This window comes from Trichechus manatus, unplaced genomic scaffold (assembly GCF_000243295.1).
Source record: "Trichechus manatus latirostris isolate Lorelei unplaced genomic scaffold, TriManLat1.0 scaffold00208, whole genome shotgun sequence".
NCBI classification, from domain to species: domain Eukaryota; kingdom Metazoa; phylum Chordata; class Mammalia; order Sirenia; family Trichechidae; genus Trichechus; species Trichechus manatus.
In genome coordinates, this window is record NW_004444144.1 from 1,693,576 (window position 1) to 1,707,817 (window position 14,242).

The 14,242-nt window shown below is 53.0% G+C and overlaps 2 protein-coding genes across 3 annotated transcripts; both read right to left on the minus strand.

Moving 5' to 3' along the window:
• Positions 1–1,492: 1,492 nt before the first annotated feature.
• On the minus strand, positions 1,493–7,990 carry VAMP5 (vesicle associated membrane protein 5). Of its 2 annotated transcripts, none has more exons than XM_023742342.1 (3): positions 7,924–7,990; positions 2,938–3,075; positions 1,493–2,536 (listed from the first exon to the last, which is right to left on the minus strand). In XM_023742342.1, exons 1-3 carry the CDS (start codon positions 7,924–7,926, stop codon positions 2,327–2,329), a joined length of 351 nt encoding a protein of 116 aa, XP_023598110.1. In that variant the 5' UTR covers positions 7,927–7,990; the 3' UTR covers positions 1,493–2,326. The 2 variants fall into 2 exon arrangements, with proteins under 2 accessions (XP_023598110.1, XP_023598109.1); XM_023742341.1 differs by lacking the exon at positions 7,924–7,990 and adding an exon at positions 3,419–5,186.
• A 2,051-nt stretch (positions 7,991–10,041) lies between these two features.
• Positions 10,042–13,404, minus strand: VAMP8 (vesicle associated membrane protein 8). The gene is made up of 3 exons (XM_023742320.1): positions 13,259–13,404; positions 11,804–11,962; positions 10,042–10,483 (listed from the first exon to the last, which is right to left on the minus strand). Exons 1-3 carry the CDS (start codon positions 13,259–13,261, stop codon positions 10,340–10,342), a joined length of 306 nt encoding a protein of 101 aa, XP_023598088.1. The 5' UTR covers positions 13,262–13,404; the 3' UTR covers positions 10,042–10,339.
• Between the last annotated feature and the right edge of the window lie 838 nt (positions 13,405–14,242).

Consider the following 14,242-nt stretch of genomic DNA (forward strand, 5'->3'; position numbering starts at 1 on the left):
TGTAGGGTTGTTAACCAATGTCATAAAACAACATGTGTACTACTGTTTCATGAGAAACTATTTGTTCTGTAAGCCTTCACCTGAAGTACAATAAAAAAATAAATTAAAATAAAACAAAACCAAAAAAAAAGGTTGAGAAGTTAGAGGGTTGAGATGTTGTGGGGTTGTTAACCAATGTCATAAAACCATATGTGTACTACTGTTTCATGAGAAACTATTTGTTCTGTAAGCCTGCACCTGAAGTACAATTAAAAAATAAAAAAAAGGTACAGAGTTTTTGTTAAAGGTGATGACAAACTTGGACGGATAGTGGTGATTGTTGCACAGCATGATTAATGTAACTAATGACACTGAATTGTACATCTAAAAATGGCTGAAATGCTTTGTTATATAGATTTCACACAATAAATAAATAAAAATAACACCTAGTGGCTTGAACTAAATAAGTGGTTTGCATCCCAGCTACACATGAATCCCTGGCGGAAAGAAGGGAGCTTTAGGGAAAAACCCTTGTCTGATACATACCCTCAAAGATTATGATTTAACTGATTTAGGGTGGAGCCTGTGTGCTGATATTTTTACAAGTTCTGCAGGTGATTCTAACATGAGGCAGGGTTGAGAACCGCTGCATTAAATGACTTGGAATGATAGCGTTTAGAACTGTTACATTGAAGGATATTTTACACATAGTATCAATAATCCTCATAATAGTCCTAGGAGCTAAGTATCATTATCTCCTTTTTACATATGCAAAACGTTTAAGTCTTGCCCAAATTCCCCACAGCCGGTAAGGGAAATGCTGAGAAGCTACAGAGCCAAGTGCTTTTCTCCATCTTTCCCATAAAAACCAAAACTTGTTTTAAAAAACCAACAAAAAACACCCATTGCCATTATTCTGCCCCTTATGTTAAGGAGTAGAACTGCTCCATAAGGTTTTCTGGGCTATAATCTTTACAGAAGTAGATCGTCAATCTTTTCTTCCACGGCACCACTGGGTAGGTTTAAACCAGGGCTTCATTTATTTATGTATGGACATTTGAATTTCCATCCAAATATACTGAATCAGAATCTATCTTTTAACAAGATCCCCAGGTGATTCTTATGTATAACTTTGCAAATTCTCAGCAGGGTTTCAAACCAGAATGAAACTGTTCAAAGCCCCAGTTTAAACCACTAACCCTTAGGTTAACAGTCGAGTACAAACTGTTTTCATCACCCTGGGACCTCCATTCCCATAAAAGGAAACAGTAATGGGCCCAGTGAAAGTAACAAAGATCGGCAAGGAGTAAAGCTCCATACAACCCTTGGAGGTTGTTACTGTTTCTCAGTTAGAAGCCTCATTCTAGCTAGCAAAAAACTGCTTGTGTAACACACTTGACCCTTAACTCCCCTTCCCACCCAACACTGAGTTTGAGCTGAAGTTAAGGGGCCCAGGCAGAGATTGCCTATTTCCACCATCCTAGTGGGGCCTCTAGCCTTCTTCCATGGCTCATCGTGCCCAGTGATCCTTTGTGGCCCTGTGTGAGCCCTGGAGCTTTGAAAATCTTGACTTCTTTCCTACAAGGCAAACTCCAGGCCACTCTTTGTGACCCTTCATTACAGGACCTCAGAAGCCTTCCTTGTTTTCACTGCCACTAGCCTCATGGGTAATTTGGTAGAATCTTGAGGAAGAAGATGGGTGGAGAAACTGGGGAGGGGGAAGGGTATTCAGAGGGCAAAAAGTGACTGATGGTAAGGGAGGGCCTCATGCTGTTAAAATCTGTGAAGTATTTTCCTCTTTGTCATCCCATCTGGAGTCCTACTGATCTTCTGAGCATCCCCAAGATGCCAGAAAAAAACAGATTCCATTCTCAGGGAAACAGAGGAGGGGGATTGGTTCAAGGGTCTGGTTCGGGGCCATTGTGTCCTTGTACCTGTACCCCAGAAAGGTTTGCCTGCGTAGTGTTGGACAAAGGAGAAAAGGGAGAGGAAAAAGCCACCTCCCAGGGTGGAGACCTAGGGGTGGTGGAATTTCTAAGCAGCCCCAGGCGTGGGGCAGGGTGGAGATGAACCAACCTGGGGACCTTCAGAGACACACACAAACGTACAGGCTTTTAATCAAACAGCAGCTTTTACTGAGCTCCAGGTGGGGCTGGCCTGGCACGGCCAGTGCAGCAGGCTGCTCTCAAGGGCCAGTCTGTGGCGTGATGGGAGATGCAGAGGTGCACACATCGGGACTGTCCTTTGAAGCTCACCAGGATGGCTCAGATGGGAATGAACATCAGGGTTCTCTGGGGACCGGAACCGGCCGTGTGGCTGTTCAGCTTCTCCCAAAGGCCCAGCCGGCTCAATCCCCAGGCCCTGAGGCTGTGCCTGCACCCTGGGCCTCGGGGGCACTACTGCCTTCACTATTCTGGGGGAGAAGGATGGCCAGCAGCACAATCAGGATGATGAGCAAGCTGCCGCCCACCGCCAACCCCAGGTAAATTCGGCAACGGACATTCTCGCAGCGCTTCTTCTGGGCCAGGGTCTTGGTCGTCTTGCTGAAGGCGGAGCTCTGTGGAGACCCCAGACACAGGGTGGGAGTTAGCGGTTCCCCCAGAAACTCAGAGCCAGCTCCTCCTAAGCCTACCCCCTACGCCGGCAAGGCCTAGTCTCCTGCAGCGTCCCCATCCTGTCTTCTCCCTTCCTCCACACAGCCTGCCCAGGCCCTCCCAGCCTGACTCCTGCCCTCAGACACTGGTGTAGCCCTTGACCTGCAGCCCTATGGGCTCACCTCCAGGTAACAGTGCCAGTCCTCGACCTTTAGGAAGGCACACAGCTTTAAGCTAAAGACTTTTTACTTCCTGAGATCAACCCATTAGATGCAGGAAACCCAGAGACACCCCCCCCACCAAGGGTCTGGTGGCCCTGTACAAAGTCTAAGAGCTCCCCTTTCTGCCTCCCCAGGCCTCACACCATGTCCAGGAGTTGGTCTGAACGCTGCTCCAGATCTGCCAGCTTCCCATCGCGCTCCAGGACCTTGTCGAAGTTGTTGAGCATGATTTCCGTCACCTCGACCGCTTGCTGTTGGCATCGCTCCAACTCTTTCCCTGCCTGGGCACCAAGCCCAAGGTCAGGGCTGCATGAGGCCCCCATACGGCCCTCATCTGGCCCCAAGACCTAGGGACTCCTCGCTCCCACTGTACGTGCATGCAGTGTATGAGGAGGGGAATAGCACGGTCATGCACGTGTATGAGGTATGTGAGGTGAAGGGCCTGCTGCAGGAGTGTGGTTTGCTGTGGTCTTAGTGGTCCCTCCCCTTGCCCATGAAGGCAGGAAGGAGCAGGTCGCAGCTTAGTCCTGACTCCCAGCATCTCAGGGTGGGACCTTCCTAGGACTCTACCCTCCCACAAAGCAGACACCACCTCCTCCAGGATGATCCCTGCCCAATGCACACCTGCTCTGTGGCTTCCCACTGGCCTAAGGAGGCAGCAAAGAGCAGGAAACCAAGCTTCTTGGCTGGAAGCCAGACACGTAGGCGATCCATCCCACAGGGTAGAAAAGGTGATTTTGGACCAGCATCGTCATAGTCTCTGCTTACCAGCCCCCACCCCCAAAGTGAGCTGCTCAGCTCTCTCTCCTTGGGCCTCTGACTCATCAGGCCAGTTCTGCCTCCTGCCTGACCCTGCTCCCCACATTAGTGCCTGTGGTTCATTCCCTCTGCCTGGGAACTTCTGTCTTCTTGGCCTCTGGCCTCCAGCATTCCAGTTTTCACTGGGGTCCAACTCACAGAGAAGAGACCAGCCCTTGGATTTCCCAGCCTGGGCAGCAGCCTCACTTGACAAAACAAGCCAGCTCATTTCAGAGGACAGGGAAGAGAAGTGCAGGGTCCAAGCTTGAGAGGCTTGGAGGATAGGAGAGAGGGAGAGAGGATGGGTCAAGAGCAAGAAAGGAACTGGGCTTTTTGGCTGCATAACTGAGAGACACCCAGGGAAAGAGGCACTGGTGAGAGCTGGAGGTCCAGGAGCAGGTCCAGGGACATTTCAGTGAGATGAACACCAGCAGATAAACAAACCACAGCAACTCCCTCCTCCCAGCCTAGGCCTACCAGTCCCCCACAGCCCATCCCTGTTCCCATATCCTCCCCACAGAACATCAGCCAAGATCCCTTTCCTGCCGGCCCACATCCCTCATTGTCTGAAGCAGACATTTTGTCACTTGACTGAATTCCACTTAAAACAAGAGAACTTAAGTGTTGGAAGGGATCTGGCAGTCACAGAGACTACCTCCCACCTGGGCAGAAATCCTCTTTGGGGATCTTTGCAGCTGCCTTGCACACAGCCTCCAAGCATTCCCAGTATATGAGTCCTCTCTCCTCAAATAGATTAGAAGCTCCCAGAGGGAGAGCAGGGACCAGGCCCCTACCTTCATCCTCCACCATCCCAAGGTCCTTGGAGGCCAGCACAATGCTGACCTTTGCAAGATCTCAGTGAATGGGTCAACTGCATCATAGTTTATCCCAAAGCAGCTCTTGTTCTCAAGAAATGTTATCCCAGTGTGTTAATGTAGCCCAGCAGGAGTTTGGAGGGCCAGGCATCTGTAACCCAAATATGTCAATATTTATCCATGAGATTTCTGCTCAGAGATGGGGCAGGCAAACCACTTCAGGAGAGTGCGCTCACAGGCTGGGGTAGGGGGCATAACTGGGGAACAAGGAGGAACGATCAAGAGAGCAGCGAAGCCGCGTTCTTCTCTACCTTTTCCTAAGTAAACCATCATCACTTTTATGACGGCTGCATTACTCAACAAGGTTCCATTATTTGTGCCTTTGAACTTCCCCACACTCCAACAGTCCAAACAAAAACTTAGCAATGGACAAAGGTTAGAAAAAGAGAATCACTGTTAAAGATTGGTGGGATGCTGGATATTATTTTTGTGTACTCTTAAAGGAATAGCTGTTATCTTATTCTCCAACAAGGGGTCACATTCTCCGGGAGAGCTGGCTGTGCCTACAGCTGCAGCCCTTCAGCCTACTCCCCCTACTGGGTGAAGCCATACCTGCCTGGAGCCAAGGTTGGGCCCAGGCCTAAGAACACATTCACCCCAGGGAACACAGAGGCCTCAGATCCAAGGCTTGGGCCCTCTTGGGCCCCATTGAGCCACAGAAGAAAGGACACTATGTGCACCAGAGAAACAAACCCGTTGCCGTCGAGTTGGTTCCGACTCATAGCGACCCTATGGGACAGAGTAGAAGTGCTCCATTGGGTTTCCAAGGAGCAGCTGGCAGATTCAAACAGCCAACCTTTTGGTTAGCGGATGTAGCTCTTGACCAGTATGTCACCAGGGTTTCCACAATGTGCACAGGCCTTTGCTAACACAGTGGAAAATAAGGTCCCTAGGTCGTGCACAGAGCCCCGGTGGCACAGTGGTTAAGAGCTCAGCTGCTAACCAAAAGGTCGACAGTTTGAGTTCACCAGCTGTTCCTTAGAAACCCTGTAGAGCAGTTCTCCTCTGTCCTCTATGGTCGCTATAGTTGGAATTGATTTGATGGCAGCGGATTTGGTTTTTTTTGTTTAGGTGGCACACGGTTTGTGCTCGACTGCTGACCTAAAGAACTATGAAATGTGGAAGGTTGTAAGTTCCCAGAGAGCAAGAACCGTGTCTGTCTTATGCCACACTGAAACTCAGCATACGGCCTGGCACAGAGTGTTGTCCTTGTTAGGTGCCCCATCAGTCAATTTCAACCCATAGCGACCCCATGTGACAGAGGAGAACTGCCCCATAGGGTTTTCTAGGCTGTAGTCGTTACTGGAGCAGATTGCCAGTTCTTTCTTCTGTGGAGCCACTGGGTGGGTTCGAACAGCTAACGTTTCAGTTAGCAGCCGAGTGCTTAACTGTTGTGCCACTAGGGCTCTTTTGGCTCAGAGTAAACAATGATAAATATTTTCTGAATGAATGGTGTCTGTTTTTAAGAAGTCTCTGGGTGGTGCAATGGTTAAAGCTCTCAGCTGCTAACCAAAAGGCTGGCGGTTTGAGTCCACCCAGAGGCATCTTGGAAGAAAGGCCTGGCAATCTACTTCCAAAAAGTCAGCTGTTGAAAACGCTATCGAGCACCGTTCGACTCTGACGTACAAGGGGACCCTATGAGTTGGAATCCGCTCAGTTTAACAGCTGGTTTGTTTTTGTTTTTTGATCTGGTTGAGGAAAAGAGACAGGGCGATGTAATTAGACAGGAGCAAAGAGTTACATGGAAGACACAAACAGCAAGCGCTGCAGCAGCCCACAGGGAGGCTGGTTCCTGAGAATTGGGGCTGACAGGGTGAGGAGACCTCTGGGAAGCTGTGATGAAGCAGGGGGATTGCCGGTATAGAGAGACAGGGGCACAAAGGACAGTGCTGGACCAGGCAGAAGGCCAGGGTGTGGGCAGGGTGGGGCCATAGAAAGCGAAGTCAAGAAGAGGAGTCTAGCTTGGAGGGGGTGCTAGAACAAGTGCTAGAGCTGGTTGTGAAGCCAAGAAGACACTGGAGAAGTGCTTCCGGAAAATGTTTCTATTGGTGGTAGACTGGCACGGATAGAAGTGAGAAAACGCAGGGTGGAGGCAGGCCAGAGGGGCAGAGAAGTGTTATCAGTAAGGGTGTGAGGAGATGGCAGGCAGGCCAAGGGGAGCAGAGAGGTGGAGAGGCAGGGTGGGTGACAGAGGCATTTCTGAGACCTGCCAGGGGCCTGCAGGGCTTGAGGTCTCAGGGTTTTCCAATACCTGCCCCCTCCCACCCCCCCCCAAAAAAAATTACTCTGGCCTCAGCCTTCACTTCAGGAGATTCCTCTTTCTCGTCCCCAAGTGCTAAGGGCCAGCGAGAAGCCCATGCCCGGCCCTGCCCAGTTTCTTGTGCTGCACACTGGGAAGTGGGCCTGGGCTCTGTCCACTATCAGACCCTCCCCAGTTTCCTGGCGTGGGCTCCGCGCTCAGCACTACCTTCCTGCCCCACTTCCTCTTCCTGCCTCCAGTTCCCTGGAGATGAGGCCATCCAGGCTTCACGACCCCTGGCCGGGCCACATCCATCGCACCTCTGCCAGTTTCTCCAAGGCACAATCTTAACGCACCAAGCCAGCTTCCTGCCCAGCTCGGCTCCCCACGAGCCCTGAGCCGTGGGGTGGGCAGGCAGCTGGCACCAGCTGTTCCTGAAACCTTTGCCTCAGAGATGGCAAGTGGGGACACAGTCTGCAGTAGGAGCAGGACTGACTCACTGTGGCATGTGTCACTAGGTAGGGGTTAGAAAGGAGTCAGGCCTGTGTCCCGCTCTGATAACTTCAGTGGAGCTTTCCGGCAAATGTCTTCCTTTCTCTTTCCCCTGGGGAAGGAGTTTGCCCTCCAACACCCTGCCAGGGACTGGGCAGGCACAGCCTCCACCTCCTCATCTCTCAGGTTTCCAATTCCTGGGCCAGGCCTGGCTCCTCACAGCTCTGGGAGGGCTGAAGAGGTCATCTCATTACCTATGCCCTTAAGAGAGGGTTCTGCGTGCTCGGTGCGGCTCTGCCATTATAACCCACTTAACCTCGCAAGAATCTGCAAGGCACCTATTGCTGACCCCACTTCACAAATGCGGAAAAGGAGGCTCGGGGAGGTTAAGTGACTTCCCGGGGTCACAGAGCTGGTAAGTGGCCACCACTGGGATCCCAATCCTAAGCCCGATTCCAAAGCCGGTGCTCGTAAACGCTTCGCTGCAGGGAAGTGGGAAGCCTGAGTCCCGTTCCCCACGCGCTGCAGCCTCGTCGGGGCGCACGCCAGTCTCCCTCCCCGGCTTCGCGTGAAAGTGGAGGGTCTGCCCCGTCCCGCGCCCCCGGCTGTGGTCACCTTGCCCAGTCGGAGCCCTGCAGTTCCCAGAGGATGCTCTCGCCACGGACTTCGGACTTCTACCTCCCACTGCCCCCCTGCTTGCCTTCTGCCCGCGCCCGGCCCCTCACCATCTCCGCCGCCGCCGCCTCGCCCTCTCCTGGCTCCTCTGCCCGCCGAGCGGCCGTGATGCCAGCGACTGGAGAGGAAGCAGAGGGGCGGGGCGGGGCGGGCTGGCCCTGTGGGGGCGGGGGGCGCGCCTTCCTTGCAGTCAGTGGCAACTGACAAGAAATCAAATCGAAAGCGGCTGGCGATGACGACCGGGGTGCGTGGGGCGCCTCCTCCTGGGCCGGGGCACCCAGTTCCGGTTTCTGCCCCAGTCTCTCGGGTTGGGGGCTGCGCCTGAGTAGCCTGATGCCAGGTCTGCACGCTGGCCACACCTCAGTGTCCCAGTCCATGAAACAGGCTCGGGAACCGGGAACCGGCTCGGGGAGCCCTCCCCGCTTACGAGATTGGGTAGATGGGGTGAGCTGGGGAGGCGTCATTCATTCATTCAGCAGGCACCTGTATGAGCGCTACCGCCAGGCACTGTGCTAGGTGCTGGAGACAGCCATGAACAAGCCGAGGCGGGGGGGTGGGGCTTTGGCGAGTGCATCGCAAAACGGACCCCGATGGGGAAGGTGAGGTCCCTGGGTGGCACAAATGGTTTGCACTCCTCTACTAACCTACAGGTTGGCGGTTGGATCCCACCTACAGCACTGCGGAAAAAAGGCCTGAGGATCTGCTTCTGTAAAGAGTACAGCCTAGAAAACCCAGTGGAGCAGTTCTACACTGTTACACATGGGGTCTCCATGAGTCTGAATGACCTGAGGGCAACAGACCCCTACAAGGAAGGTGTTAGCTCTAGCTTACCTGTGTTCCCTTCCTCACCAGAGGGCAAGTGCGGCCCTGCTGTGGTAGGATTTTACTCCTCCATTGGAGGATGAGGTGAGGCTGGTGTGTCTACTGCCACCCTAGAGTCTTCCTGAACTGAGCGCACCCATCCTCCACTCTGCTGCAGAGAAATCAGCAGCCACCTGCCCCCACACTACCTCCAATATCTTGAATGAGGGCCCCTCTTAAGGGGATTGAGGGGTTCCCCTTTGGGGCTGATCTTGTGAACACAAGCCCTACACCAAGAGGGTTTCACCCTCCCCATCCGCAGGACTCCCTGGGTCTCAACGTCTAGGGTTCACCTCAGTTCTTTGGACCTCAAATCCAGGAGTGGACTGAGGAGAGAGAGACGTACATGGTCATGGCAAAGACTGCCCCAGGGTCTCTTCTGTGCTTTTTTCCTCTCTCCCTGGATTATAGAACATGATTCCAGAACCTGATTTACCAATACGAGTCCCAAATCCTGCCCCTTCCCCAGTCCCTCTGCAAAATAGGTTGTTTTCAATTCCGGAAAACCCATGGGGGAAGAAGGGGAATAGGGGCACAGATGGCAAGACCCCCCTGCCCCAATCAAAGCAGACTGGGCCTGGAAAGAGTGGCAATGACAGTGGAACCCGGTGGGGAGGAGGGAGGCCTGAAGACAGAGGCCCATTGTGCGTGGACCGGAAGGAGGGCCATAGGCCCTGTCCTGTGACACTGACTGTGCCCAGCCATGGGACGTGGGGGAGAGACACTCGCCCCCTTAGGACAGCTGAGACCCAGAGGCTCTGCTAAGTCCCAGAAGGGCAGGGCAGGCAGCAGACATATAGAGCTTACAGAACCCCAAGAAAAGGAAAAGCTGTCCATCTCCTCTGACCCCCAGTTCTAGACTGCAACAGGCTCACTGATAGGAGAGGTGCGAGGCCTACGCTGGATTCCTAAATGCTCTCTCAGGGAGGCTTTATGTGTGGCTAACACTTCAGCAGAAGAGGAATAAAGGGACATGGCAGAATCCAAGGGGGATACTTAGGAGTCTTATATGCCAAATGCTGTGAAGGTTTCGCCATATGCCAAGACCCCCAGAAAACTCTTATTCTTGAGACCTGGGACAATGAATGGGTTAGGACCAAGAAGGAATAGAGAAATACAGGGTGGGTCTATCTCTCTCCTTCAAACATAAGCTCTCTACCTCTCCAACAACCTGGGTCTCAAGTGAGAGGACCTCAGCCAGAGAGTGTCCTCAGAAAGAAAAGAGATAAAGGGGCCAAAGGCAAAATGGAAAGGAGAAAGTGACAGAGACATACACAGACACAGACACAGACACACACACACACAGGGATACTGAAAGGTCTTTATTACCCACAGGCCACCAACAGTTTCCTAGCCACATACTGGGCCCTCTGGGTCTCTCCAGCCCACTCTGAGGACCCGTGAAACGCAACCACAGTCCAGCTCTCTCCTTCCAAGGGACCAAGGTGCTCCCTGGGGCAGGCAATGTGTAGAGGGTCCTCAGGCAAGGAGCCGGAGGACTGGACCCAGCAGCACTCTCTGTGGAGGTGGGCGGGAGACAGGGCCCCTCTTGGCATCAGCTACAGAGGGTTGGCCCAGGAGAGGAGGCAGTGCGGGAGGGGCTCTCTAAACAGGAATGACACCAGTGGCAAAGAGCACGATGAAGAGGATGATGATGAAGACAATCGCGCAGATGAGGACAATCATCTTCACATTCTTCCACCAGAACTTCCGAGCCACTTTCTGTGATGTTGTCTTGAAGTGCTCAGACTGTTGAGATGAGAGAGAGTGAGTGACCCAGGGCCTCCTTCCACGCGGGGTGGAGGCCCACATGCCATACATCTAAATATTTAAGCTAGAAGCTGAGATAACAAACTGTGAAAGAAATGTTCTAGCCTCCTACCTTGACAAGTATACCCTCATAATAACCTTGCAGGCCAGGTTCAAATTTAGAATTCTTAGACTCCAGGGAGTTCTCCACCTAAACGTGGTGGGGACCCTGGCTCCCAGCCTGCCCCCTTCTCTTCTACCCTTGGCATGACATACACACCGAGGGGCCTTGTATACACATGCTCCATCCCGGGGTACAATGCTGGCAGCACAATCCACCCTTGGGAAGGCAGCCCCTGAGGGAGCAGCGCAGGCTCTCGGTGGGCACACGGCCCTGGCTCCATGACTCCTTTACCCGTGGGGGCTTCTGAAGTCGGAGGAGGGGCCTAGGGCAGTACGGGAAGTGGGGCTTGTATTGGTGTTGGGAGTGAGGAAAACCCTGCCTACTCCCCCAACTTCAATTGCAGAAACTAAGTTTCCCTGGGCCATCCTCCCCAGATTAGGTGGCCGAAAGAAAAATGAAGTCCCAGGGACTCAAAGGAGCTATACTCAGGATTAACCACAGGACTCAGAAACCCAGAGCCAGTCTCTCCCAGCTGAACATGGAACCTGAGCCTTTGCTGAACTTGGAGATACTCCCTCTCTGAGCATCTGGGCTCCACCCCTGGATGGAGAAAGAGAAGAAGGAGGCCTAGCAAGATGTGTGGGAGATATTTATTCTAGCCTTCAGCTGGCAGAGGACCCCAGGTTCAAAGAACTTCACTCCTCTTCCAGCTCCTCTGTAAAGCTGACTCAGCAAGACTCCAGCAGTTTCCAACCCCTGCCTACTAACTCCTGGAGAAGGCCGAAGGCCCTGGGAAGATTTCCCCAGACCCAGTAGTTTTGCCCCGGAGAGACCAGGTCTAAATGATTGTCAAGGGCAGCCTTCAAAGGGAAAACCGGTTTTATAAGAGGGAAGCCTAAGAACGCATGGGCTGACGGAGCCATCCATCTGTCTCAGGAATGCCTCATGGGTCAGCCCCCCAAGCCCTGGCTGTTGATCCCATTCCCTGGGCCCCAGTACGACTCAGTGTAGAAGAGGAGAATCAGACTAGGGACTCAGCTCAAACCAACTCCCAAAACACGTGAAAGGAGAATAGAAATGGCAAATGGCGAACCTCTGTCTCTCCTGTTTTTTTGCCCCACAAATAAATACTTGCCTTGCCCCCAACACACAACCCTCCCTCTTTCCCTCCAGCCTCAGCAGGCTCCCCATCTCACTGTGGCTTCCAGGTCCTCTGTCTTGTTGCGGAGATGGTCCAGGTTTTCTCCTCGGGCCAGGATCCTCTCCACATTCTGGGTCATAATATTCTTGACTCCCTCCACCTCGCTCTGCAGGTCCCGCACCCGGTCATCTCCTCTGCCTCCACTGGCATCCTCCTGGACAGCAACACAAGGTTAATGAGGCCCCGTGGTGGAAGAACTGAAAGCCTCTCTCAGAGGCCAGAAGAGGGGAAGGTGGCCTTTAGCTTCCTGTAATGCCTGAATTTTTGCAAAGAGAATGTTTTTGTGTATTACTTGTGTAATCAAAAATAACTATTTTTAAGCCCCAGAAGGTGAGACCTAGACAGACCAGAGCAAATTCATGTTCGGGTTCTCAGGGCTCCTGACAAGGAAAAGCAACACACCAGTAAATCCGTCTCGCTGCTCCTGGCTCCTGAGAGAGAGGTGTAGAAGACAGCAGAGCTGGCATCCTGTGGTGTCCCTTCCCCTCCAGGGGAGAGCCCCCCATTGTTTACAAGTTCTCAGAGCCATCATGGCTTTCACTGGTCCCACAGGGCCCTCATTAAAAGTGGCTGCTCAGCCCAGCCCTCTCTCCACCACCGCAGCCTAGCCGTTGTTCCATTGCTGGGACCCACAGCACTCAGCCACCTGGCTCCAAGTCCCTCACGAGGGACCACCACAAGCCGTTGAGCCACAAACTTCTGCTTTCCCCACCACTTAGCACTATTCCCAGGCCCCAAGCTCCTGCCTGCTCATGCAGATATTAAACTAAAACACCAGGCCTGGTGTTGGGGGAAATGGAGGACAAGCCCTCCCTGGCTGATGCCTCCTCCCGCGTTTCACGATAAGGTTTTCGAACAGGGAGGGAAAAAGCATTATTAAACTCCTCCCTGCTAGCCCAGGAGGCTCCTGAAACAGGCCAGAGGTATGGACCAAAACCAGACCACAGAGAACCAACTCTGATTCTTTTACAAAGCCTTAGCTCTCCTGTTTATGGAGGGGGGCCAATTCTTTAGACTTGGTGGACAGGCAGACAAATCCTTGGGGTTTCCGTATAGGGATAAAGTGAAAGGCGAGGGGGAGAGAGCCTGCCGCTGGCTGGAATTTAAGCTGGAAATAGCAGAGGCGCTACCCCGTAGGGAGGGCCACGACCCCCGGCCCGGATGGAAGAGGAGACGAGGGCTGCCGTCAGCTCTAGCCCCGGAATTAGGACCCCCACCCGCACTGCTCCGGCCAGCACGGAGGTCCGGGGAGGGAGGGAGGGGGGAAGGAGTGGAACAGGCGCCGGGGCGGCTCCGAGCCATTTGCAGCCAAGCTGTCAAAGAAGACAGGCCACAGGCAGCGCTGGCCCAGCCCTCGGACTTTGCTACCAACTTCCAGCACAGACAACCCCCGGCCCGAGCTCCTCTGGTCCTGGTTAAGTCAGCCCCTTCCTCGCCCCCGTTCGCTCACCATGTCTCCCGAGTGGTACGGCCTGTCGGCAGCTGAACTCGCCTAGTGTGTTTCCTCCCGGGACAGCCCTCGGTTCACTTCCTGCTTACTCTAACTTTCAGCCCGCCCCCGCCCACCTCGCATCCCAAGCCGCTCCAGCCACACCTAACGCAGGTCCTCGCAGGTAGGCGGGCGCCCTCCAACGCCCTCGCAGGTTCCTCTCAAGCCAGCGTTTGGACTTAAAGCAAAAGGGCTCCCGGCAGCAAAGGTCTTCTAACTCGTCAGGAAGGAGAAAAGAACGGTAGAGCAGCCCTCTTAAGTTTCCTGAGGTTGGGCCTCCTGACCTAGAAAGGGCAGCCGTCTGCTTTTTATGCTCTGAATACCTGACTCCAGTTCCTAGAGACAGAAATCAACCAAGCACCTGCCAGGCCTGCTTTACTTAGGAAGAGAACTCAGATACAGAAATTCCTTGCTGGAAAACCCTTTTTCCCAGGTCCGTGGGTGGGCCGAAAGCACTAACTTCCCCAAAGTCTGGAATGCTGTGATCCAGGGCTTTGACGTCAGAAAGGTTTAAATCCCAGCTGTGTCAATTTACTAGCTGCATGACCCTGAACCTCTTCTCAGTGTAGTGGTTAAGAGCTCGGCTGCTAACCAAAAGGGTTTCCAAGAAGCAGCTGGTAGATTCAAACTGCCAACCTTCTGGTTAGCAGGTGGTGTAGGGGAGAAACATCACAAAGTTTAGTAAAGCAAAATGAAAGTTTTATTCGGCATATATTCAAAGGAGCAAAAGTAGGAAACAGACAACCATGCTGCCAGAACCATGTCTGTCTGAGTCCAAGGAAATAGCACAGAACAGACAAAAGTGGGAAAACGGACAAGCATGCTGCTAAGCCATGTCTGTCCAAGTCCTAAGAATATTATAGAATAGGCAAGAGTGGGAAAACCGACAAGCGTGCTGCCACAGCTTTGTCCAAAGAATGTTACAGAGCCATCAGTATATATTAA